The sequence below is a fragment of the Pristiophorus japonicus genome, chromosome 6, assembly GCF_044704955.1.
Source record: "Pristiophorus japonicus isolate sPriJap1 chromosome 6, sPriJap1.hap1, whole genome shotgun sequence".
NCBI classification, from domain to species: Eukaryota; Metazoa; Chordata; class Chondrichthyes; family Pristiophoridae; genus Pristiophorus; species Pristiophorus japonicus.
This window is the reverse complement of record NC_091982.1, coordinates 218,868,691-218,893,827: the sequence shown is the minus strand read 5'-3', so window position 1 is coordinate 218,893,827 and position 25,137 is coordinate 218,868,691. Positions and strand designations below refer to the sequence as shown.

Here is a 25,137-nt window from a genome sequence, read left to right as displayed (position 1 = left end):
AGATGTTAAACAGAGATCCCATCTTGTGGGTGAGGTGGATGTGAAATACCATGTAGCACTAATAGAAGAAGACAATCACCACTACAATATAAAAACAGATTAAATGGTTATTTATCTCATTTGTTGCTTGTGGGATCTTGGTGTATGTCAATTGGCTGCTGTGTTTACGACTTGAGGTGTCTACAGTACATGGCCCACGTCTCTGAGCCATACAAGAGGGCGAGTATTACTACGGCCCTGTAGACCATGAGCTTGGTGACAGTTTTGAGGGACTGATCTTCAAACACGCTTTTCCTCAGACGGCCGAAGGCTGCACTGGCGCATTGGAGGCGGTGTTGGATCTCATCATCAATGCCTGCTCTTGTTGATAGGAGGATCCTGCAAGTCCCCTGGGAGGACAGACGCACAAACATTAGCGTCCTCATCCAGGCCAACATCCCCAGCATTGAAGCACTGACCACACTTGATCAGCTCTGCTGGGCAGGCCACATAGTTCACATGCCAGACACGAGACTCCCAAAGCAAGCGCTCTGCTCGGAACTCGTCTATGGCAAACGAGCCAAAGGCGGGCAGAGGAAATGTTACAAGGACACCCTCAAAGCCTCCCTGATAAAGTGCGACATCCCCACTGACACCTGGGAGTCCTTGGCCATAGACTGCCCTAAGTGGAGGAAGTGGATTCGGGAGGGCGCTGAGCTCCTCGGGTATCGTCACCGAGAGCATGCAGAAATCAAGCACAGGTAGCGGAAGGAGCGTGCGGCAAACCAGGCTCCCTGCCCACCCTTTCCCTCAATGACTATCTGTCCCACCTGTGACAGATACTGTGGTTCTCATATTGGACTGTACAGCCACCTAAGAACTCATGCTTAGAGTGGAAGCAAGTCTTCCTCGATCCCGAGGGACTGCCTATGATGATGATGCTATGTTTACCCAACAGTGACTGCACATCAAAAAGGAATTCACTGGATATAGATTGTTTTGGGATATCGAGATATATAATAAAGCGGCGTATAAATGCAAGTTCTTTCTTTTAGAAATCCATTTTGTTTAAGGGTGTCGTGCAGCACTGTAAACAAAGCTAAATTTAAACCCCCTTCTTTTGAACTTCTTTTTCTTGTCAATGTTCTCCCTCCTCTCTCCTTCTGAAGATGTTGATTCTGCTGGAGTATGGTTCTATAGGCACTGATCACCTTCCAAAACTTTCCACAAGTGGTCATTCTTTATCTGTGAACCGAAACAATTAACGAGATCTGACAATTCAACCATGGGGGCATCACAGTAGAGCTTGAGCCTGTCATCACCTGACGTCGACAAATGGGAACTTCCAGCAGGGTGGCAGAAGCAGAAACCTTAGCTGATTTTCCCTACTCAAGGAGCACTGAGGCCAACAGTAGCATCCACACCACTGCCCAATGAGATAATCTAACTCAGTACAGAATGGAGAATGAAGTGGGGACTGATCTGGATGGCTCAGATACTCATTCCTCAAATCTGCTGAATGTCCTAGGGCTAGAAATTCGGTTTTCAAAACGGTATTTTTTTCACGAAAATTACCGTTTTCGCTTCGCTGCCGTTGGTAGGCCAGATATTCAACCTTTAATTTGCGCAGCAGTAAAAATCGGCGTTGCACGACGATTCGCCGCGCAAACCGCGAATTTCAGCAACTTTAGCCCGAGGCCGATAGCGCCTTATGAGGGGGGAAAACCCCCCACAAAAATTGGGGGGAAAAAATGCACAAAACATTCACAAAACCCTGAGCTACTAAATCGTTGAAAAAGAATTAAAAAATAAAAACTTTAACTTACCTGCTTGCAGGTCTTCATACATACTGCTGCTGGCAGGGCTGCAACGACAGGTTTTTCCCTGTTGGTATTCTGCAGAATATGGTTGTGGAGAAGCAAATTTTTGAAGAAAATGCTATTTCGGGTCTTGCACGGTAGTATATGGAAAGTGCCGCCGCAAAAAGGTGGCCAAAGTTCCCGGCGACCAGTTTTTCGCCAAATATGGTGAAATATCGCCAAAACATGGTCTGCAAAGTTGGCGAATTTCTAGCCCCTGCCATATTATTTTTATTTCTTTCATGTTATTCTCAGATATCCTCCACCTACCCCCCGCCCCCCCAAAGCCAGGCTACACCCTTTAACCTCTCATTAATATCTCAGCTATTGCCCTGGTCTGGTCCGACCATGTTAGTCAGCAGTTATGCCAATGTGTAATCAGGGAACTCTATTCCTTCCCATCGTGCACCTTTAGACCTGCTCTCCTGGTATGAGCTAGGTTATAGATCATCATCATAGGCAGTCTCTCGAATGAGGATGACTTGCTTCCACATGAGCTCACAGATGTTTCAATGAAGGACCTGATGTTCCAGTCCTGAACTCCAATTGAGGGGGTGGAAGGTGCCTGTACGTGGATTTTTTTAATGTGTGGTGACTGTTGCACATCAGCCACCACACGGACTTGACAGAGCTAGGTCTTTGTCCAGTGGCAAGGATTAACCAGGATGACTGGAGACCTGTTCTGCATATATACCCTTCACACTATATCTGTCCCAATCAATATTAGGATAGTTAAAATCCCCTACTATTACTACCCTATGGTTTTTGGACTTCACAGAAACTTGCCTACATATTTGCTCATTTTCTCTCTCCCACTGTTTGGGGATCTATAATACAAGCCCAGCAGTGTGATCGCCACTTTTTATTTTTCAGTTCGACCCATATGGCCTCATTTGATGATCCCTCTACCATATCATTCCTCCTCACAGCTGTAATGGTATATTTAATCAATACCATGACCCCTCCACCCCCCCCCATCCCTTTTTACTCCCCTCTGTCCAGTCTAAAAATCCTGTAACCAGGAATATTGAGCTGCCAAACCTGCCCCTCTTTCAGCCATGTCTCTGTCTACCTGTGCTCTCAGCTCTTCCGCCCTATTTGCTATACTCCTTGCATTGAAGTATTTACCATCTAGCACAGGAAGACCTCCTTGATTATTACTTACTAACCCTCATTTCCTCAGTCTTACAAATTCACTTCCTACATTCTTGCTTTCCAATTTCAGCTTTACTTCCTTCCCAATTGAATTTGTTCTCCGGTTCCCAGCAACAAGTGGAAAATCCAGCCCTATGGGTTTACAGGCTAATTGTCAGCTTGTTTTGTTGGCCTTATTTAGCCAGCATGCTCTTACTTCTGAGAACTGCAGTCTATTTCAACAACTATAAACATTCCCTTTTCTCCTGGACAGCAAATCCAGACATTATTGGTTCAGTCTGCGTAAATGGAATGAGCAGCTTTTTGCCGCTGAAAGGAGCGTGTCGTGAACAATACGTGAAGGCTGTAGAGCTACTGTTAAGCTGAGTGTCCCTGGCTAGGGATGGGCAAATCAAACAATGTTACTACTCCTGACTGCTGTCCAGTGACTCCTGTGTGAAAGTGCGGATGAAGATATTAGTTGCAAACAAGATTTGGCACGGCTCCCAAATGGCGGAATAGTTTGCTAGAACTCATGAATGGCTTTTTGAGCAAGATAGTAGACGGCTGTTGGCATCCATTCAATTTATAGCCAGCAGGAATCAGTGTCTTCTGGAGAATGGAGAGGAAATTATTATTTTTTTAAACGAGAGAAAATCTCCGCTTGCAGTATACAAACAGCATGAAAGTTAACTACTGCAGGATGAGAACAGATGATGTAGGGAGGAAAGGCAGAGATTTTCCAAAATAGGTCCCTGTGGATTAACGTGTTAATGCTTATTAAATGTCTCCATTTCTGGCCAGGAATATTAAATATAGTTCTTTTTCTCTGTTGCAAGGGAACCATCTCACCGGCTGCTGGAAAACTTTATCAAGAATAGGAACAACGCTGCTAAAGGTCAACTGGATGGCCCCTTGAACAACATTGCACTCCTCCCCAGCCACACCGTGTGTGAGATGGGGGAACTGACCCAAACAGGTGAACTACTTGGCAAATTAGGAAGGGGTTTTAGGTGAATGTGAATTTTCTGACTGTGCAAGTTACAAATCTTGCCTCAGTGTGGGGTGTGCATGAGCTGCTATAGTGGCATAGAGGGCAGAATGTCGAGTAGGTCTATGGAGAGAGTTTGATGCCTCAGTGTTACAGCAGTGGGAGTGTGAGAACAGTCACCATTGGTATATTAAACTTTTTTTGTCTATCACTTTTTAAACATTCTAGGGGTAGTATACATAATGTAGCAGTATTTCTTCATTGTTAAATTGGTCTTGAAGTAAATTGTCCTTTGAGTGAATAATGTAGAAAGGGAGCAGGTAAGTAAAATTGTCAACTTCATCCTCACCTCAGCCGTCCAGTAATTTTTTTTTTAGATAAATTTATGATTTTTTTTGTTCTATTGTTGAAATTCAGCATAATCGTGCATATTTACCAACTTCAATACGTGTGTTTTTTATTCGTTCATGGGATGTGGGCGTCGCTGGCAAGGCCGGCATTTATTGCCCATCCCTAATTGCCCTTGGAAAGGTGGTGGTGAGCCGCCTTCTTGAACTGCTGCAACACATGTGGTTGTGTATTCTCATTCTTTTGACCCATGAGAAATGCCACAGGACTTGAATTAGTTAAATTAGGTGTGTTTTAGGTGAACCAAATAAACACACAAAATGAATGTGCTGCACGGTGTTGAGTGAAAAATGCCATTGAGCAAACTATGTTCTGTAACCATTATGTTAATCTGTGGTCAGACTAAATTTGTTATCAAATAACATGGGAGTGTCCATATACAATGTTATTGCTATTTTACTGGACTATAGCCACATTCACTAAGCATGTATCTTTAAAAAAAAAACTGTCACTTTTATTTTCACTGCTGAATCTGCCCTGTTTTGACCTCAAAGCTTCCTGATGCTTTTTGTGTTATTTAAATACATTCATTTTCTGCCACTTGCCCTTTAGTTCTTCCGTTATAGCATCTGACAATTAAATGAATCAAATTCAGCAAGGGTTTAGGCTGCTCAAAACAGGGAATTGCAGTTGAGCATACACTATGATGATCACAGGAAACTAAGGGGCCAAGTTTCGGCCTGAGTTGCTCCTGTTTTTTTGGAGCAACTGGTTTAGAATGGAGTATCTTAGAAATTTGAATTCTCGGCATTTAGTTTGCTCCAGCTAGAACAGTTTCACTTTGGAACAGAATTTTTTTTTCAAAAGGGGCCACTTACGCCTGTTTTCAAAGTTTAGGCAGTGAAATCTTACTCCAAACTAACTTAGAATGGAATAAGTGAAGATTTTTGTACTTTCGAAAAAACCTTGTCTACACTTTAGAAAATCAGGCGTAGGTTACAAATTAGGTGTAGGGAATGGGGGTGGGAGGGGGGGGAGAAGGGGTTTAAAGGGAAGTTTGCGAACATTAAACACTTCAGTTTTACAAATAAAGAGCCATCATCAATAATAAATGATAAATACATCAATAAATCAACCAATAAATCAATCAAAAATAATTAATAAAAAATAAAAAATTAAATTAAAAATCAATAAATAAAACATTTTCTACTTACCGACTGCAGCACCGGGAGTCCTCCAACAGCGTGCTGGGACGCCCCCCCCCCAGTATGTCTCTGTCAGTGTCTCTATCTCTCTGTCTGTCTGTCTGTGTGTCTCTCACTCTCTGTCTGTCAGTGTCTGTGTTTCTGACAGCGAGGGGAGGGGGAGAAGGGGAGTGGGAGGGGGAGAAGGGGGGTGGGGGGGAGGGGGAGAAGGGGGTGGGGGGGATGAGGGGGGGGAGGAGAGGGTGGGGGGGAAGGAGCGGGTGGGGGGGTAGGAGGGAGTAGGGGGGGAGGGGGTGGCGGGGGAGTAGGGGGTGTGGGTGGGTGGGAGGTGGAAAGGAGGGGCGAGGAGAAGGGGAGGAGAAGGGGTAGAGGGGGAGAAGGGGGGGAGAAGGGAGAGAGGAGGGAGGGAGGGAAGGAGAGAGGAGGGAGGGAGGGAAGGAGAGAGGAGGGAGGGAGGGAGAGAAGAAGGAAGGAAGGAAGGGAGAGAAGGAGGCTGAATAGCAGGGCCCAAGACTTCGAGCTGGATTTACAGGTAGGTGGCGTCGGGTCTTGGGGGGGGGGTTGCGGAGGTCCGGGGGGGTGGAGAGTTGCAGGGGTCTGGGGGGATGGGGGGGGTCGCGGAGGTCGGGGGGGGGGGAGAGTCACGGAGGTCCGGGGAGGGAGTCGCAGAGGTCGGGGGGGGGGAGAGTCGCGGAGGTCGGGTCGGGGCGGGGAGTGGGGGGGGGAGCAGAGATCGGGTCGCCGGGGGGGGAGAGCAGGGGTCGGGTCAGGTCCGGTCAGGTGGGAGGAGCCTTATCCACGCAGATCCAGTGAGGCCATTCGGCCAGGGCTAGGGGCTGCGTGCTTCGGGCCCCTCCCACAGTTTTGGGTGCCTGGAACTACTGCACATGCGCGCCCACTGTAGTGCGCATGTGCAGAGGTCCCCGGCACTGTTTTCAGCGCAGGAACCTGGCTCGGCGCCCCACAGCTCGTGCTGCGCCTCGCCCGGCTCCAGAGGGCCTGCAGGGAGCCGGAGAATAGGTACGTTTCTTTTAGGCGCACTTTGTGGCGCGAAAAACGGGCACAGCCCGAAACTTGGGCCCTAAGTGCCTCAGCATGCCTATAAATCTATGGCCTGGATTTTAAATGGCAGTGGGATTCCAGTGGAAAACACACTGGTGAGTTAAATTCCCACTTGTCCAGGGCAGATTGAGGCCTGGCCGATTATAACAGATTTAAATCCCACCAGCTAACTTCATGCTTCAAAGAATGGGAGTGCATGTTGCAGGGGAGTCGGCAGGAAGTGGTGGAAAGTCGTGCAATTCAGAGACCGTCCGCGAACACAAGATATGTGATGGAATCATGCGTTCAAGTAGAGGGGGTAGAGTCTGGGGCAGAGGAAGCCCACCCTTTCCTTGTGGAGCTCCATGGAGCTCTCCTGCTCCTGTTGGCCCACAAACAAAAAAAGACACTTATTTTTTTCAGCTTCTTCTGGGGCTGGCCCTCTTCTGTCCTGCGTTGACCTGGCAGGAAACCACATACCGAAGTTAAAATTGTAGTTGGGTCCCAATGATATCAGGACCTGACATGCATATATAAAAGATCCTGCTGACTTTGGGCAAGAATCCTTGCTGCTTATTCAGGAGAGCAGAACAGCGGGATCCTGGTGGATGTAGGGCAGGTAAGTAATGAGGCATTTTAACTGCTTACCTGTCAAGTATCTGCCAGGCAGATGGGGGGAAAATCAGTCCGTATGTTTATGACAAAAGCAGAAAAAGGAAATTTGAAATAAAAACAGAAAATGCTGGAAATACTCAGCAGGTCAGGCAGCATTTATGGAGAGAGAAACAAAATTAACTTTTTGGGTTGATTGCCTTTCATCAGAACTGCAAAAAGTTAGTGATGTAACAGGTTTAAAGCAAGTACAGAAGCAGGGAAAGGAGGAGGGAGGAAAGAACAAAAGGGAAGGTCTGTGATAGGGTCGAAGGCAGGAGAGATAAATGACAAAAGGCATGATGGCGCATGGCAAAAGAGGGTGGTAATGGGACAAGTAAAGAAATAAAATATGAGCTTCATTAGAAAAGTGTAGGAGGCTGAGGACAGTGAGGTCAGAGTGGGAGTGGGGCAGAGAATTTAAATGACAGGCCTTTACACCTGTTCTTTACGCCTCCTCTAGCTCCATCTTTTGTTTCTTTACTTGTTCCATTACCATCCTATTACCATTTCCTATGTTTAATATATGGTTTAGTTTCAGTAACTGAGATTTAATGTATCACTGCTACAAAATGTAGAACCAAGGATAAACAATGAGCATTATTTTTCCCCATATTTAGAAAGCATTAGTCAAATTTCTAGCTCTTAACTCATGGATTTGAGCTAAAGTTCTTCAACAATAGGCTATTGAGCTTATCATTTCCACACGCATATAATGCTGGGGGAGGGGGTGGGGGGGGGAGGTGATAGGTGAGAGGTAGAATCTCCACTGGAGTTCTCAGATTGTGACTTGGCAGCAGATCAGAGAAATGTCATAAGCCCTTTCTTCCCCAGGGTTTTACCATCAAAATTATGGCAGGGGATTGGGAGCACCTTGGCGGGAATTCTAACCCTATCTGTCAATAGCACTCTTTGAGTTATGACAGTTGACTAATGGCATAGAGGTATTAATATCTAGGTATGCATAATTCATACTTATTGATACTTCTGGATGTTGCATATATATATTTACACTATCCTCTCGAAAGTTCTCAAATCAAAGCAAGATCCACAGTTGTCAGTTGAAGTGCTGCTAAACATATTTTACTATTATTACGTTCTTGTGTAGTTCAATAATGGTACTTTACACTCTGTTTGAAACTTAGTTCTGCTGCTGTTTCCCTAATCATAGCTGTTCCTCTGCCCTCCAACTTTTATTTTATTATATGCCCTAGTGACATAGGATAGCAAAAAATGCAAATATTTAAACCTAATTTATATGCCAAGGAAAGATTTCATTATTAATTACAGGCAGAGAAATGTTGTGAAATGGTACAAATTTGACATGATGTTGTTGTAGTATTGCCAGATTGTGACATACACCAGTAAGGGATCCACACATTGATGCACAAGTGCTCAGTGCTCCACTGTTGTGCATTTTAGGCATGTACACAATCAACTTTTGGGGCATTCTGGGGTGAGTCTTAGACATAGAAACATAGAAAATAGGTGCAGGAGTAGGCCATTCGGCCCTTCGAGCCTGCACCGCCATTCAATGAGTTCATGGCTGAACATGCAACTTCAGTACCCCATTCCTGCTTTCTCACCATACCCCTTGATCCCCCTAGTAGTAAGGACTACATCTAACTCCTTTTTGAATATATTTAGTGAATTGGCCTCAACAACTTTCTGTGGTAGAGAATTCCACAGGTTCACTACTCTCTGGGTGAAGAAGTTTCTCCTTATCTCAGTCCTAAATGGCTTACCCCTTATCCTTAGACTGAGACCTCGGTTCTGGACTTCCCCAACATTGGGAACATTCTTCCTGCATCTAACCTGTCTAAACCCGTCAGAATTTTAAACGTTTCTATGAGATCCCCTCTCATTCTTCTGAACTCCAGTGAATACAAGCCCAGTTGATCTAGTCTTTCTTGATATGTCAGTCCCGCCATCCCGGGAATCAGTCTGGTGAACCTTCGCTGCACTCCCTCAATAGCAAGAATGTCCTTCCTCAAGTTAGGAGACCAAAACTGTACACAATACTCCAGGTGTGGCCTCACCAAGGCCCAGTACAACTGTAGTAACACCTCCCTGCCCCTGTACTCAAATCCGCTCGCTATGAAGGCCAACATGCCATTTGCTTTCTTAACCGCCTGCTGTACCTGCATGCCAACCTTCAATGACTGATGTACCATGACACCCAGGTCTCGTTGCACCTCCCCTTTTCCGAATCTGTCACCATTCAGATAATAGTCTGTCTCTTTGTTTTTACCACCAAAGTGGATAACCTCACATTTATCCACATTATACTTCATCTGCCATACATTTGCCCACTCACCTAACATCCAAGTCTCTCTGCAGCCTCATAGCATCCTCCTCGCAGCTCACACTGCCACCCAACTTAGTGTCATCCGCAAATTTGGAGATACTACATTTAATCCCCTCGTCTAAATCATTAATGTACAATGTAAACAGCTGGGGCCCCAGCACAGAACCTTGCGGTACCCCACTAGTCACTGCCTGCCATTCTGAAAAGTACCCATTTACTCCTACTCTTTGCTTCCTGTCTGCCAGCCAGTTCTCAATCCACGTCAGCACACTACCCCCAATCCCATGTGCTTTAATTTTGCACATTAATCTCTTGTGTGGGACCTTGTCGAAAGCCTCCTGCAAGTCCAAATATACCACATCAACTGGTTCTCCCTTGTCCACTCTACTGGAAACATCCTCAAAAAATTCCATAAGATTTGTCAAGCATGATTTCCCTTTCACAAATCCATGCTGGCTTGGACTTATCATGTCACCTCTTTCCAAATGCGCTGCTATGACATCTTTAATAATTGATTCCATCATTTTACCCACTACCAATGTTAGACTGACCGGTCTATAATTTCCTGTTTTCTCTCTCCCTCGTTTTTTAAAAAGTGGGGTTACATTGGCTACCCTCCACTACATAGGAACTGATCCAGAGTCAATGGAATGTTGGAAAATGACTGTCAATGCATCCGCTATTTCCAAGGCCACCTCCTTAAGTACTCTGAGATGCAGACCATCAGGACCTGGGGATTTATCGGCCTTCAATCCCATCAATTTCCCCAGCACAATTTCCCGACTAATAAGGATTTCCCTCAGTTCCTCCTTCTTACTAGACCCTCTGACCCCTTTTATATCCGGAAGGTTGTTTGTGTCCTTTTTAGTGAATACTGAACCAAAGTACTTGTTCAATTGGTCTGCCATTTCTTTGTTCCCCGTTATGACTTCCCCGATTCTGACTGCAGGGGACCTACGTTTGCCTTTACTAACCTTTTTCTCTTTACATATCTATAGGAGCTTTTGCAGTCCGTCTTAATGTTCCCTGCAAGCTTCCTCTCGTACTCTATTTTCCCTGCCCTAATAAAACCCTTTGTCCTCCTCTGCTGAGTTCTAAATTCCTCCCAGTCTCCGGGTTCGCTGCTATTTCTGGCCAATTTGTATGCCACTTCCTTGGCTTTAATACTATCCCTGATTTCCCTTGATAGCCACGGTTGAGCCACCTTCCCTTTTTTATTTAGACCATGAATTTAATGTGAAATGCTGCTGCATGAACACTCCAAAAACTCTGGTTATTATGTCAAAATGATGGTACTGTGCTGCATCCTTAAATATCTGAGAAATGCTGTAATCCATAAACTTTCATAACAGTAAGCATTGATTCTATAGACTGATACCTGACTGTGGCATGCTGCTGGCATTGCTTTGATGCTAGTATAGGGAATGTATGATGCTCCATTTCCTTCTTGTATTTTGTGTGCTTGTGGGAAAGCTCAGGGGTAAGGCAGTTAAAATCACCCTTGCTCTCATCTGTCCGAAAGCCCCCATAATCGCAACATCTGCCATTTTAACTTGCTCTCCTGAGCAGGCTGCAAGGACACCTGCCCAGAGTCAACAGGATCCTTCCTTACATGTTGCATGTTGTAGCCCGGTGACATCATTGGGACCCAACTGTAATTTTAACTCGGGCCTGAAGAGAGAATCCACCTAGCATTAAAATTGGGGCCAAGTGTGGACCTTCATGCTTTTATTTATGACAGTGACCAGTTCAAAATGCCAAAATATCCATTTGAATATGAAAAAAATATTTCGAGTAAATCTTGTGAATTGAGGGTGTTTGCTGATATGCTGTTACTGGACAGTAAAAAGCATGCATGAGGCAACAAACGATATCTTGAAACAGAATTCTAAATTCAAGCACTCTTAGCAGCTTATAACTTGTCTGAAGAGAGGGGAAATGCACATTGGGAGCAGTTGCTGTCTGCTTTTCAAAATTCTGTACATTGTTGGAATACCTTATTGTGCTAGAACATTAGATTAGCATGACAATTAAAAATTAACATGGGGCAGATTGGTCGTAATGGAAATGAAAGTCGACAGTTTCTTTCGTGGGTAGCTGATCTGCCATGCCAGTTTTCTACCCAGGCGGCAAGTTAAAAATCTACCCCGTAGTTTACGACTGTCTATGTAGATATATATGTATTATTGTATATTATTTCTTTATGAAAGATGTTAGAAGAAGATTGACATGCTGGGGCCAACTTTAAGGAAGAGTGTGATTGGTGGGGCCAGGGGCAGTGAATGTGATCTGTAATGTCTTTGCTTAATGGGTTCTTTGCTTAAGAATTCATAGCAACACATTGCTATTAAGAACTCATTGCTTTATTAATAAAGGTTTAACAATCACACTACACATTTCCAGTTCATCCATTAGGCTCACAACTGCATACCTCGTTGTGGATGACCTAGACCCAACTGACTGGGGTTTTATTGAGTCTTGTAAACATCACGTGACTGGCTAAGCCACTCACAATGCAACAGCTTTACAACTCTTTTGCGGGGGGGGGAACAAAATAAACATTAGATCAAGTGCCCCCCGATGTAAAATCAAATTAAAATTCGGTTGCCGGGGGTGATAATGCGCCCACCTCTCCCGGAAGGCCGTGAGCGTACTGGTGGACACTGCATGCTCCATCTCTAGGGACACCCTGGCCCGGATGTAAGCACGGAAGAGAGGCAGGCAGTCAGGCTGAACGACCCCCTCGACTGCCCGCTGCCTGGACCGGCTGATGGCAACCTTGGCCGTGCCCAGGAGCAGTCTTACAAGGAGGCCCTCGGACCTACCCGCTGCTCTCCGCACAGGGTGCCCAACAGCTTTACAAACCTGTGAGCATGCTCATAGGTGCATACATTAAATGATCCTTGGCCCTCTGCCGCATGAGGCTGGGGACATTTTAACTGTTGGACCTCATCTGCAAAAAAAAAAGGCATCTCCTGTCTGATCCCTGTGGAAGGAGCTGTGTAGTTGTTGGGCAGGAGTAGGATTTTGGGCAGCAGGAGGCCATCATCAATAGCTTCAAGGCACTAAAGTAAGTATTTAGGAAGGCCTTTGGATATTTTGGTGGGGATGGAAGAGCAGGGCAGGAAAGGCTCGAAATGTCCTTGCGTGGGGCCTGAAGGAGCATATCTGCCTCTCCTGGCCTACAAGGAAACAGCGCTTTAAAAAAAAACTGCTCTTGCTGTACGCACAAACCTGGGGTTAAGATTGTAGTCTGGCCCTGATGATGCCATTTGAAGGATGTAAAGGCCTTGGAGAGGGTGCACAAGAGATTTACTAGAATGATACTAGGGATGAGGGTCTTCAGTTATGTGGAGAGACTGGAGAAGATGGGGTTGTTCTCCTTAGAGCAGAGAAGGTTAAGAGGAGATTTGATAGACATATTCAAAATCATGAATGACTTTGATAGAGTAAATACAGAAGGGTCAGTAACCAGAGGACATAGATTCAAGGTGATTGGCAAAAGAACCAGAGGCAACATGAGGGAACATTTTTTGTACAGCGTGTTGTATGACCTGGAATGCACTGCCTGAAAGGATGGTGGAAGCAGATACAATAATAAGATTCAAAACAGAATTGGATAAGTACTTAAAGCAGAACAATTTACAGGGTAATGTGGAAAGAGTAAGAGAGTGGGACTAATTAGATAGTTCCTTCAAAAAGCCGTAACAGGCACAGGTAGAATGGGCCGAATGGCCTCCTTCTGTACTGTATCATTCTATGATTCAATGAACCTGATCTACTCCATAAATATAGCATTGGCTAGGTTTGAGGATGTTTAGCAGTATTCAAGCTGTTGAATATTTTGTTACTCAAATGTGTGATGGTGTGGCCCATGTCCTAATGAATGATTGTAATGCAAAGTGCCATATCTCACTTTACACTGAGCAACTCCTGTTGCTCCTTGCTGGCTACCACCGGAATAGGGCAAAGTGTAAAAAAACAATTCAAGTCTCAAACAGCTGTTTGAACACAGCATTAGAAATGGTTCTTTACAATCTCAGTTTTTTTGCTTGCAGGTGTTATCCAGCATCTCCTGAATGGGGACCATTTGCGCGACACTTATATTAAGAAACACAAGCTGCTGTCTGACAACTGGGCAATGAAACAACTTTATGTGGAATCAACAGGAAAAAGCCGGACACTGCAGAGTGGGCTAGCTCTGCTGTACAGTCTACTACCAAAATTTGATTGGGGGAAAATACACATTCGGTACCAATGGAGCACCATTTTCTGCTCTAACAACTGTGACTGCCCAATGCGTAATCACTATCTGGAAGAGGAGCAACGGCGCCAGTACAACTTGCGGGTTAAGAACAGCCTGTTGGAACAAACATACATAGACATGGCAAAAATCGTGGGGATTCCCACAAGGCAGTTAAGAGCAGCTAATCCCATTGATTCCCTGCTGTGCCATTTCTGTCACAATGTCTCATTTCCGTGCACAGAACATGGTTGCATTAACTTGAACCACTTTAAAGTCATCAAGGCACATCAGCTGGAGGATGAGGGAGACAGGCAGAGGAAGAAATTGTATTATAAATATGCACTGCTTGCAACCCATCCGATTTTAAACCAGACTGTCACTCGCATGCAACGAATCGCTCAAGGAAGAAAGGATGAGATATTTGCGCTCTACTCTGCCCATGATGTCACAGTGGCACCCCTGCTCAGTGCTTTGGGCATTACTGATGCCAGTTTCCCTCGATTTGGTGCCCGAATAGTCTTTGAAATTTGGCAAAACGAAAAGGACAAAAAAAATAATTTTATTCGTATTCTTTATAACGGTGATGATGTAACGCCCCGAACCTCATTCTGCTATGGGCACAAAACACATTCCAAACAGCTCCTGTGTCCTTTTGAAAATTTTCTAAATTTTGTAAGAAAGGACATGTTTGCAATTTTTAACAGCACAAATTATTATGACGCATGCCACAGAAGGATGTTTTGAATATTTCAGCCTCAATGTAATGCTATGTGTTGTGTGTTTTAGATGTTACATGATTTGAACACCTGCTGTTATATTTTGATGACAACATTCCTTTCCCAATAGCAGAGTTGTTTTATTTCCAATGACAATAAAGTATCATGTGGATTGTATGAATTTTATTCTGCCGTTATGCGATATGATGCTGTGTTTCAGGGACTTGATTATTAATCCAGATTCTCTCATGTTTGATATTATCAGATTCCACTGAAGCTAAACAAGCCATGGTAACTTAAAGCAGTTAAACGCTGATGAATCATAGGAGTTCCGATGAAAGGTCATCAGCCTGAAACGTTAACTCTGTTACTCACTCACAGATGCTGCCCGACCTGCTGAGTATTTCCAGCATTTTCTATTTATTTCAGATTTACTGGATCCAAAGTATTTTGCTTTTAAATGCTGATTAGAATTGAATCCTTGTGGAGGAAGACAGGGTTGCTTTCAGTTGGTAACGAGTCTCCCAACCTTACCTAAGAGACATGGTTAAAAGAGGTCAGGCCTTCCTTCACTTGAATTAAAAATGCCTGATGCAACTTTATGGGCTAGAATTTCGGCAACTTTGCGACCGGGTTTTCGCCATAATTTGACCCTCCGCGGTGAAAACTCGGTTGGCTGGATCTTTGGGCACCTTTTTGCGGCGGCGCTTCCACGTACCACTGGGGAGAGGTGCGCCAACGTGAAACGGTGTGCCATGCTGCTGATTGCGTTACCATTGTAAATTCGGCATTCTCCGCCACGCCCAGAATACCGACAGGTCAAACCTGCGGTGCAGCCCTGCCAGCAGGGGTAAATATGAAGACCTGCAAAAAAGGTCAGTTAACGTTTTTATTTTTAATTATTTTTCAGCGATTTATTTGGGGTTTAGTGAATTTTTTATGAATGTTTTTTGCAATTTTGTTTTTTTTGTTCCCCCCCCCCCAGGCCTCTCTTGCAGCACTATCGGCCTCGGATTAAAGTTGCCAAAATTTGCGGGTTGCGCTGCGAATCCTCGTGCAACGCTGAGTTTACCGGCGCAAAAGTAAAGGGTGAAATTTAGGCCTAAAAATGGTAGCACAGCGAAAACTGTAATTTTGGCGTAAAACTACCGTTTTCGCCGACAACCGAAAATCTAGCCCTATAACTTTATAATCTGATAACTCTGGAATTTTTGAAGACATTAAACTTGTATTGTACACTCTTTAATCTGTTACTGTTAAAAAAAACATTAGTGAATCAGTTGAGTTTTTACAAAAATACAGCAGCTTTCATGGCCAAATGTTGCTGGTAATGGGGCTGGTAAAGAGGCATTAATGGAGCGGTAAGGCCTTTCTGACAAGGGGCAGGCGGATGGTGTGATCCATCCGGATTTGCCCCTGGACCAGGAGTGGTGGAAACAGGTTTCCACCATGGCCTGTGTTTCCACTCGGCTTGGTGCTCCGATCCCTTTTCTGCCCTGTGGGGAAAATTGCCCCGCGGGAGCGTGGCCGCCACTGGTCGGTACCCCTACTGCTTTGCGAGGCAGGAAGCTGTAGGGGCTGGGCGGTGTGGCCACCCTTAAAGGGGAGGGCGCACTGCTGTGGCTGCCATTTTATTTTTAATTGTCGGCTGACTCCTGCGTTGGCCCAACAATGTCGGCCGCTAGTTCGGCCAGGCCGCCTGGCACACCCTCTTGGTTATCAGGCCACTGGCCTGGCCAAAATCCTTCCTGGTGGCCCAGTGGGCTCAACGAGGGCCTCGCAGCATCCCTCCCCTTTAAGTGACGCGGCACATCCGTGTCGCACTGGCGTCATCACTACTCTGCTCCATACCTGATCCCACCCCTACAGCACCTCCACCAGCGCCCCAAAGTGCTGGGAGGCGGTGTCAGAGATAAAGAAACAAATTTTCTGGCTTTTCCTTCTGACTTGCACCAGGCGGTCATAATTCGAATAATGCGCCCCAAGAGGGGCGGAGGGCAATTTCAGCCCCATTCTGTTTCCAGACACTTCATTAATTAATCACACTGCTGGGAGTGTACTATAGACCCACAGTCAGAGGGAGATAGAAGAGCAACTAAGTAGGCAAATTTCTGAGAAGTGCAAAAACTATAGGGCAGTAATAGTAGGGGATCTTAACGAACCTAACATTAACTGGGATAGAATTAGTGTGAAAGGTAGAGAGGGTGCAGAATTCCTAAAATGCATTCAGGATAACTTTTTTAGCCAATATGTAGCAAGCCCAACAAGGGAGGGGTGGTTCTGGACTTAGTTTTAGGGAATGAAGCTGGGCAGATGGAAGAGGTATCAATGGGAGAGCATTTTGGTGCTAGTGATCATAATTCAGTTGGCTTTAGGGTAGTTATGGAAAAGGACAAAGATAGACCAGGAATAAAAGTTCTCAATTGGGGAAAGGCCAATTTTACTAAGCTGAGATGTGATTTAACTAAAGTGGACTGGAAACAGCTATTTGCAGATAAATCAGTGTCAGAGCAGTGGGAGGCATTCAAGGAGGAGATCCTGAGGGTTCAGAGCAAGTATGTTCCCTTAAAGAGAAAGGGTGGGACTAACAAATCTAGTGCCACCTGGAGGTCAAGGGGCATACAGGGTAGGATAAAGAAAAAAGGGAGGGTTCTGACACATACCGAGGGTTCAATACTGCAGAAACCCTAGAGGAGTACAGAAAGTGCTAGGGTGAAATTAAAAAATAAATTAGGAAAGCAAGGAGAGAGCATGAAAAAAATTTGATAAGTAAAATCAAGGAAAACACAAAGATTTTTTATAAATACATTAAGAGCAAGAGGATAACTAAAGAAAGAGTAGGACTGATTCGAGACCATAAAGGAAATCTGTGTGTGGAGGCGGAAGACATGGGTCTGGTTCTAAATGAATACTTTGCATCTGTTTTCAAAAAAGAGAGCGGCAATGCAGATACTGCAATCGGAGAGGAGGAGTGTGAAATATTAGATGAAATAAACATAGTGAGAGAGGAAGTATTATGGGGTTTAGAAGCTTTGAAAGTGGATAAATCCCCAGGCCCAGATGAAATATATCCTAGGCTGTTAAGAGAAGCAAGAGGAAATAGAAGAGGCTCTGACCATCATTTTTCAATCCTCTCTGGTTACAGGAGTGGTTAGGGTTAGGGTTACCCTAACCCTAACCCTAACCCTAAATGCTGGAGAACTGCTAATGTTGTACCTTTGTTTAAAAATTGGTCATGTGGTTGATAATGAAGAAGAAAGCTGCAGACTGTAGGAAGATATCAATGAACTGGTCAGGTGGGCAGAACTGTGGCAAATGGAATTCAATCCAGAGAAGTGTGAGGTCACGCATTAGGGAGGGCTAACAAGGCACAATAACTGGTAAGACACTGAGAACTGTAGATGAACAAAGGAGTGCATGTCCACAGATCCCTGAAGGTAGAAGGCCAGGTAGATAAGGTGGTTAAGAAGGCATATGGAATAATTGCCTTTATTAGCCAGGGCATAGAATACAAGAGCAGGGAGGTTATGTTTGAACTGTATACAACACTAGTTAGGCCACAGCTAGAGTACAATTCTGGTCACCACGTTACAGGAAATATATGATTGCTCTAGAGAGGGTACAGAGGAGATTTACGAGGATGTTGGCTGGACTGCAGAATTTTAGAACATAAGAACATAAGAATTAGGAACAGGAGTAGGCCATCTAGCCCCTCGAGCCTGCTCTGCCATTCAAAAAGGTCATGGCTGATCTGGCCATGGACTCAGCTCCACTTACCTGCCCGCTCCCCATAACCCTTAATTCCCTTATTGGTTAAAAATCTATCTATCTGTGATTTGAATATATTCAATGAGCTAGCCTCAACTGCTTCCTTGGGCAGAGAATTCCACAGATTCACAACCCTCTGGGAGAAGAAATTCCTTCTCAACTCGGTTTTAAATTGGCTCCCCCGTATTTTGAGGCTGTGCCCCCTAGTTCTAGTCTCTTCGACCAGTGGAAACAACCTCTATGCCTCTATCTTGTCTATCCCTTTCATTATTTTAAATGTTTCTATAAGATCACTCCTCATCCTTCTGAACTCCAACGAGTAAAGACCCAGTCTACTCAATCTATCATCATAAGGTAACCCCCTCATCTCCAGAATCAGCCTAGTGAATCATCTCTGTACCCCCTCCAAGGCTAGTATATCCTTCCTTAAGTAAGGTGACCAAAACTGCACGCAGTACTCCAGGTGCGGCCTCACCAATACCCTGTACAGTTGCAGCAGGACCTCCCTGCTTTTGTACTCCATCCCTCTCGCAATGAAGGCCAACATTCCATTCGCCTTCCTGATTACTTGCTGCACCTGCAAACTAACTTTTTGGGATTCATGCACAAGGACCCCCAGGTCCCTCTGCACTGCAGCATGTTGTAATTTCTCCCCATTCAAATAATATTCCCTTTTACTGTTTTTTTTTCCAAGGTGGATGACCTTAGCTATGAGGAATGATTGAATAGGCTGGGGTTGTTCTCTTTGGAACAGAGGAGGCTGAGGGGAAACCTTATTGAGATATATAAAATTATGAGGCACCTAGATAGAGTGGATAGGAAAGATATATTTCCCTTAGCAGAGGGGTCAACAACCAGGGGGCATAGAGTTAAAGTAATTGCTAGGGGATTTAGAGGGGATTTAGGGGAAATATTTTAACCCAGAGGATGGTGAGGGACTGGAACTCACTGTCTGAAAGGATGGTAGAGGCAGAAACCTTCACCACATTTAAAAAAATACTTGGATAAGCACTTGAAGAGCCATAACCTGTGGACCAGGAACTGGAAAATGGGATTAGGCTGGATAGCTGTTGGTTGGCCGGCGCGGACACGATGGGCCAAAATGGCCTCCTTCCATGCTGTAAATTTCTATGATTCTATGAGCATATAAAATTGGAGGAGGCAGATTAACATGCATATTTCTACTTAAAAAATATGACATAATGGGGCCGAAATTCAGCTCCTGAAAAAGACCCGTTACTGCTGGATTGCGGCGGCCATGCGGTGGAGTCGAGTGGCCATGAGTGCGTCATCAATACGTGCACCGCTAGGACCCCCACCTCCCTCGAAATTAAACCCGAAAAATCTTATGCCCGCCAAGTGGTGCTCTCGATAGCTTTTTCTGTCGCTGCACCTTTCATTCCCTGTGTCAGCCTGGTGGTGCGGCAGCCATTAAAGGCAAGGGCCCAATGCCGCGGCCGCCATTTTATTTTTTTTGCCGGCCGATTTCTATTTTGGCCGGTCTATTGTGCCCCCTGGTTCAGCCGGGCCACCAACAGGTAGCCCGGCATCCCCTCATGGGTGCCAGGCTACTGGCCCAGCCAAAACCCTCCCTGGTGGCCCAGTGGCCAATCTTAAATAATCGCCAATTCTCTCCCCTTTAAAGGAGGGGAGATACATGGTGACGCAGGCGCAATGACGTCACCACCGCTGAGTGACAGCTACGGAGACTCCATCCCGCCTCCACTTCCGCCCTTCACCAGTATTTACCGCCGCACTTCCGCCCCCATTATGATTGTCTTCCTGGCCATTTAAAAAAAAAGCTGAATTGCACGAAAGAGGCGACCTCACCTGAAACGGCAGTTAAAAACTTTTAAAAAGGTGGGTGCACCAGGTTTCTGGTGGGGCTGAATTTCAGCCCAAATGATTATAATGAAGTCACTGTTGTATTTTTCATCTCCAAGGTCACCTATCTGTCATGTATCATCATACCCTGCCACCCTGTGTTATCACGTACTCTACCAAAATAATAGGCCGGCTTATTTTTAAAGGAAAATAATCTCTGCGGAAAGTCAGAAAGATTGACCCTGCTTTAGCTTTATGCATTTCTTTTTGTGGATGTATAGAACAGTGTAGAAATGGCATGTGTGTTTCTGAAAATATATTGTGCACATTCTTGCATTGAAAGGTTCAGACTCTTCTGTAAACATGGATTTTCATCATAAAAGCACTCTGTAGCATTTTGATATCTTGGCTAGAAATTCATTGGCGCCGTGCCCATTTTGTGGACGCAAAAATGGGCTCTTTAATTGCCCAATATGTTGGGTGGCCTCATGAGCACATTCCATGCTGGAATATGCTTTCTTTTATTTGATGCAAATTATTTTCTTGTAAACTTGCAGCAATGATACCACAAACCAATTTAATGTCCCTCCATGAATGGCACTTCTCCCAGCTATCACTTGTCTGAAAATAAAGACACCTCTCTCAAAAAGTACAGCACTAAAATACTTGCATAAATTACCACTGGTTTTAGTTGATCTCTTTTTATCACGGGAACGGTAGTATAGTGGCTAAATTATTAGTAATCTAGAGGCCTGGACTAATAATTCGGAGTCGTCGTTTCAAATCCCACACAGCAGCTGGGGAATTTAAATTCAGTTAATTAAATAAACCTGGAAAAAAAACTAGTATTAGTAATGGTGACCATGAAAAAACCCATCCAATATACTCATGTTCTTTAGGGAAGGAAATCTGTCGTCCTTAACTAGTCTGGCCAATATGTGACTCCAGACCCACAGCAATGTGGTTGACTTGTAACTGCCCTCTGATATGGCCGAGCAAGCCACTCAGTTGTAAGAAACCACTAAAAGAAACAATAATAAGAATAAAACCGGACGGACCACCCGGCATCGAACTCGGCACCGGCTTCGGACACGACAAAGGCACATCCAGCCCAGCCAATCCTGAAAAGTTCTCCTCACTAACATCTGGGGACTCGTGCCAAACTTGTCATAATCACAGGATCATATCTTTCAGCCGTCCCAGACTGCTCCATTATGGGTATGTCCTGTCTCACGGGCAGGACAGACCAACCTGAGGTGGTGGCAAAGTGGTATATAGTCAAGAGGGTATGGCCCTGGGAGTCCTCAACATTGACACCGGACCCTATGAAGTCGCAAGGAAACCTCCTGCTGATTACCATCTACTGCCCTCCCTCAGCTGATGAATCAGTAGTCCTCCATGTTGAATATCACTTGGAAGAAGTACTGAGGGTAGCAAGGGCACAGAATGTACTCTGTATGGGGGATTTCAATGTCCATCACCAAGAGTGGCTCGGTAGCACCACTACTGATTGAGCTGGCCAAGTCCTTGAAGGACATAGCTACCCGACTGGGCCTGCGACAGGTGGTGGGAGAACCAGGGGAAAAACCCACTTGACCTTGTCCTCACCAATCTACCTGATGTAGATGCATCTTTCCACAACAGCATTGGTAGCAGTGATCACCACACAGTCCTTGTGCAGACGATGTCCCATTTTCACACTGAAGACACCTTCCATCGTGTTGTGTGGCACAACCACTGTACGAAATAGGATAGATTCCAAACAGAACTTAGCAGCTCAAAATTGGGCATCCAGGAGGCACTGTGGGCCATCAGCAGCAGCAGAATTTTATTCCACCACAATCTGTAACCTCATGGCCTGGTATATCCCTCACTCTACCATTACCATCAAGCCAGGTGACCAACCCTGGTTCAATGAGGAGTGCAGAAAAGCATGCCAGGAGCAGCACCAGGCGTACCTAATAATGAGTTGCCAACATGCTAAGCAGCGGAAGCAGCATACTTTAGACAGAGCTAAGCAATCAATGAATTAGATCAAAACTCTGCAGTCCTGCCACATCCAGTCGTGAATGGTGGTGGACAATTAAGCAAATAATGGGAGGAGGAGGCTCCATGAATAACCTCATCCTCAATTATGGCGGTGCCCAGCACGTGAGTGCAACAGAGAAGACTGATGTGTTTGCAACCATCTTCAGCCAGAAGTGCCGAGTCAATGATCCACATCAGCCTCCTCCTGAAATCTCCACCATCACAGAAGCCAGTCTTCAGCCAATTCGATTCACTCTACGTGATATCAAGAAATGGCTGAGCACACTGGATACAGCAAAGGCTATGGGCCCCGACAACATCCTGGCTGTCTTGTTGAAGACTTGTGCTCCAGAACTAGTCGTTCCTCTAGCCAAGCTGTTCTGGTACAGCTACAATACTGGCATCTACCCGTCGATATGGAGAACCGCCAGGTATGTCCTGTCCACAAAAAGCAATACAAATCTAATCCGGTCAATTACTGCAGCATCAGTCTACTCTCAATCATCAGTAAAATGATGGAAGGTGTCATCGACAGTGCTAATAAGCAGCACTTACTCACCAATAACCTGCTCATCGATGCTCAGTTTGGGTTCCGCCAGGACCACTCGGCTCCAGATCTCATTACAACTTTGGTTCAAACATGGAATAAAGAGCTGAATTCCAGAGGTGAGGTGAGAGTGACTACCCTTGACATCAAGGCAGTATTTGACTGAATGTGGCATCAAGGAGCCTTAGTAAAATTGAAGTCAATGGGAATCAGGGAGAAAACTCTCCACTGGCTGAAGTCATACCTAGCACAAAGGAAGATTGTTGTGGTTGTTGGAGGTCAATCATCGCTGCAGAAGTTCCTCAGGGCAATTCTAGGCCCACCCATTTTCAGCTGCTTCATCAATGACCTTCTCTCCTTCATAAGGCCAGAAGTGGGGATGTTCGTTGATGATTGCACAGAGTTCAGTTCCATTCGCAACTCCTCAGAAAATGAAGCAATCCATGCCCGCATGCAGCAACAGCTGGATGACATTCAGGCTTGGACTGATAAGTGGCAAATAACATTCACACCACACAAATGTCAGGAAATGAACATCTTCAACAAGCGATTAACTACCTCCCCTTGATATTCAATGGCATTACCATCACCGAATCCCCCTCCATCAATATCGTGGGGTCACCATTGGCCAGAAACTTAACTGAACCAGACATGTAAATACTGTGGAAACAAGAGCGGGTCAGAGGCTGGGTATTCTGCGGCAAGTGTCTCACTTCCTGACTCCTTAAAGCCTTTCCACCATCTACAAGGCACAAGTCAGAGTGTGATGGAATACTCTCCACTTGCCTGGATGAGTGCAGCTCAAACAGCAGTCAAGAAGTTCTACACCAGAACAAAGCAGCCCGCTTGATTGGCAGCCCATCCACCAACTTCAACATTCACTCCCTCCACTGTGGCTGCAGTGTGTACTATCTATATGATGCACTGTAGCAACCGCCACGGCTACTTCGGCAGCACCTCCCAAACCCATGACTCCACCACCTAGAAGGACAAGGGCAGTAGGCGCATGGGAGCAACATCACCTGCAAGTTCCCCTCTAAGTTACACACCATCCTGACTTGGAAATATATTGCTGTTCCTTCATCGTCGCTGGCTCAAAATCCTGCAACTCACTCCCTAACAGCACTGTGGGAGTATGTTCACCATAAGGGGCCCAAAATTGGTCGTTGCATAAGGTCCGCCCATTTCTCAGCGGTATGCCAGCAATGCATCGTTTCAAACCGCCGGCATACTGCCGAAACCAAACTTGTTTTTTTTTTTTTGCCGTTATGTCACGGTATGCCAGTGGTCTGCATTGGGCGGTAGGTAACATAGTAGTCGATCTAAATCGGCTTTCTTTTCGATGGACGGTGTGGCACTGAATTGTGCATATGCGATTTTTTCCCCCCGTTTTTTTCACAGAAACGTTTTACCCGCGATTCCGGGGATCATGGGTCACCCGCGCATGCGCAGTGACTTGAAGAGGAGAGAGAGAGTGAGAAGGAGCAGCAACTAGTCGATGGTCAGTTACTTTAAAAGCACATTGCAGAGTTAAAAAATATTCATAACAACTAATAATTCTACCGTTTGAACAATAAGAAGACATATTTTACAAAGCAAAAACGTAATATAACATAAATATAATGGAAACGTTAAAAAAGAAGTCGAAGCGCAGGAACGTCGAAAAGGACGGGAGACTGAGGGCGCACGCCTTCGAGGAGACGGAGTTACCTGCCCTTCTTGAGCATATTACAGAGAGGTACTCCGAGATAATGAAGGGTGGTCATGGAAAGCCCCTCTCAAAGGAGTACAACAGGATATGGGACGAGCTCGGGTAGGCTGTGTCCTCCATAAATACCATGGTACGCACCGGGGAAAGGTGCTGTAAGAGGTGGAATGATCTGGTGAGGGTCGCAAGAGTAAGTAATGATTTTATTTATGCACCCATCATGTTGCGTATGCAATTACTCAATAGATTGAATATTGTAAACTCCGAACAGGTACAAACCTGGCTCTACTTTATTAGGGCCAAAAGTGATTACATTACAAGATGGTTGGCCTTTTATACCTGGGCCACACACATGTGCGCACAGCCCAATGACCTCCGACAGTGGCGCCACCTGGTGGCTAGTAAATGTGCCATGTACCATGTAAATGTAGATTCAGTATCACACGGATGATTTTATTTATCTTAAGGTTGCGGCAATGTATTCGTGCTTTCAGGCAATGACAAGAGGATCATTGCAGTGTTTTAATATGTGTGTGTGTGTGACCCTGTGTGTCTGCGATGTTAAATGGATTGAAGATTTTTACTTTGATTTACTTTACTTTCTACAGAAAAAGACATCTGCAATAGCAGCTGATCAGCGGTGTGCGGTGGGAGGAGCCACAACCCAAGAGCCTCTGACTGACGTCGAGATCCGTGCCCTGTCCCTGGTTGGGGATAGCAATCGTGCCACCACCGGCATTGGAGCTGACCCACTCACACTGGATGGTAAGTTGATTTTAATCCC

General features: G+C 45.3%; 1 protein-coding gene across 7 annotated transcripts in view; it reads left to right on the top strand.

Moving 5' to 3' along the window:
* pxylp1 (2-phosphoxylose phosphatase 1) overlaps positions 1 to 14,607 on the top strand; it is a 274,822-nt gene extending 260,215 nt beyond the window's left edge. For all 7 annotated transcript variants that reach the window (XM_070882368.1, XM_070882365.1, XM_070882367.1 and 4 more), the window contains 2 exons: positions 3,812 to 3,951; positions 13,575 to 14,607. In XM_070882368.1, coding sequence (XP_070738469.1) covers positions 3,812 to 3,951; positions 13,575 to 14,506 — 1,072 coding nt within the window. In that variant the 3' untranslated portion in view covers positions 14,507 to 14,607. The remainder of the gene's footprint in view (positions 1 to 3,811; positions 3,952 to 13,574) is intronic.
* The last annotated feature ends 10,530 nt before the right edge of the window (positions 14,608 to 25,137 follow it).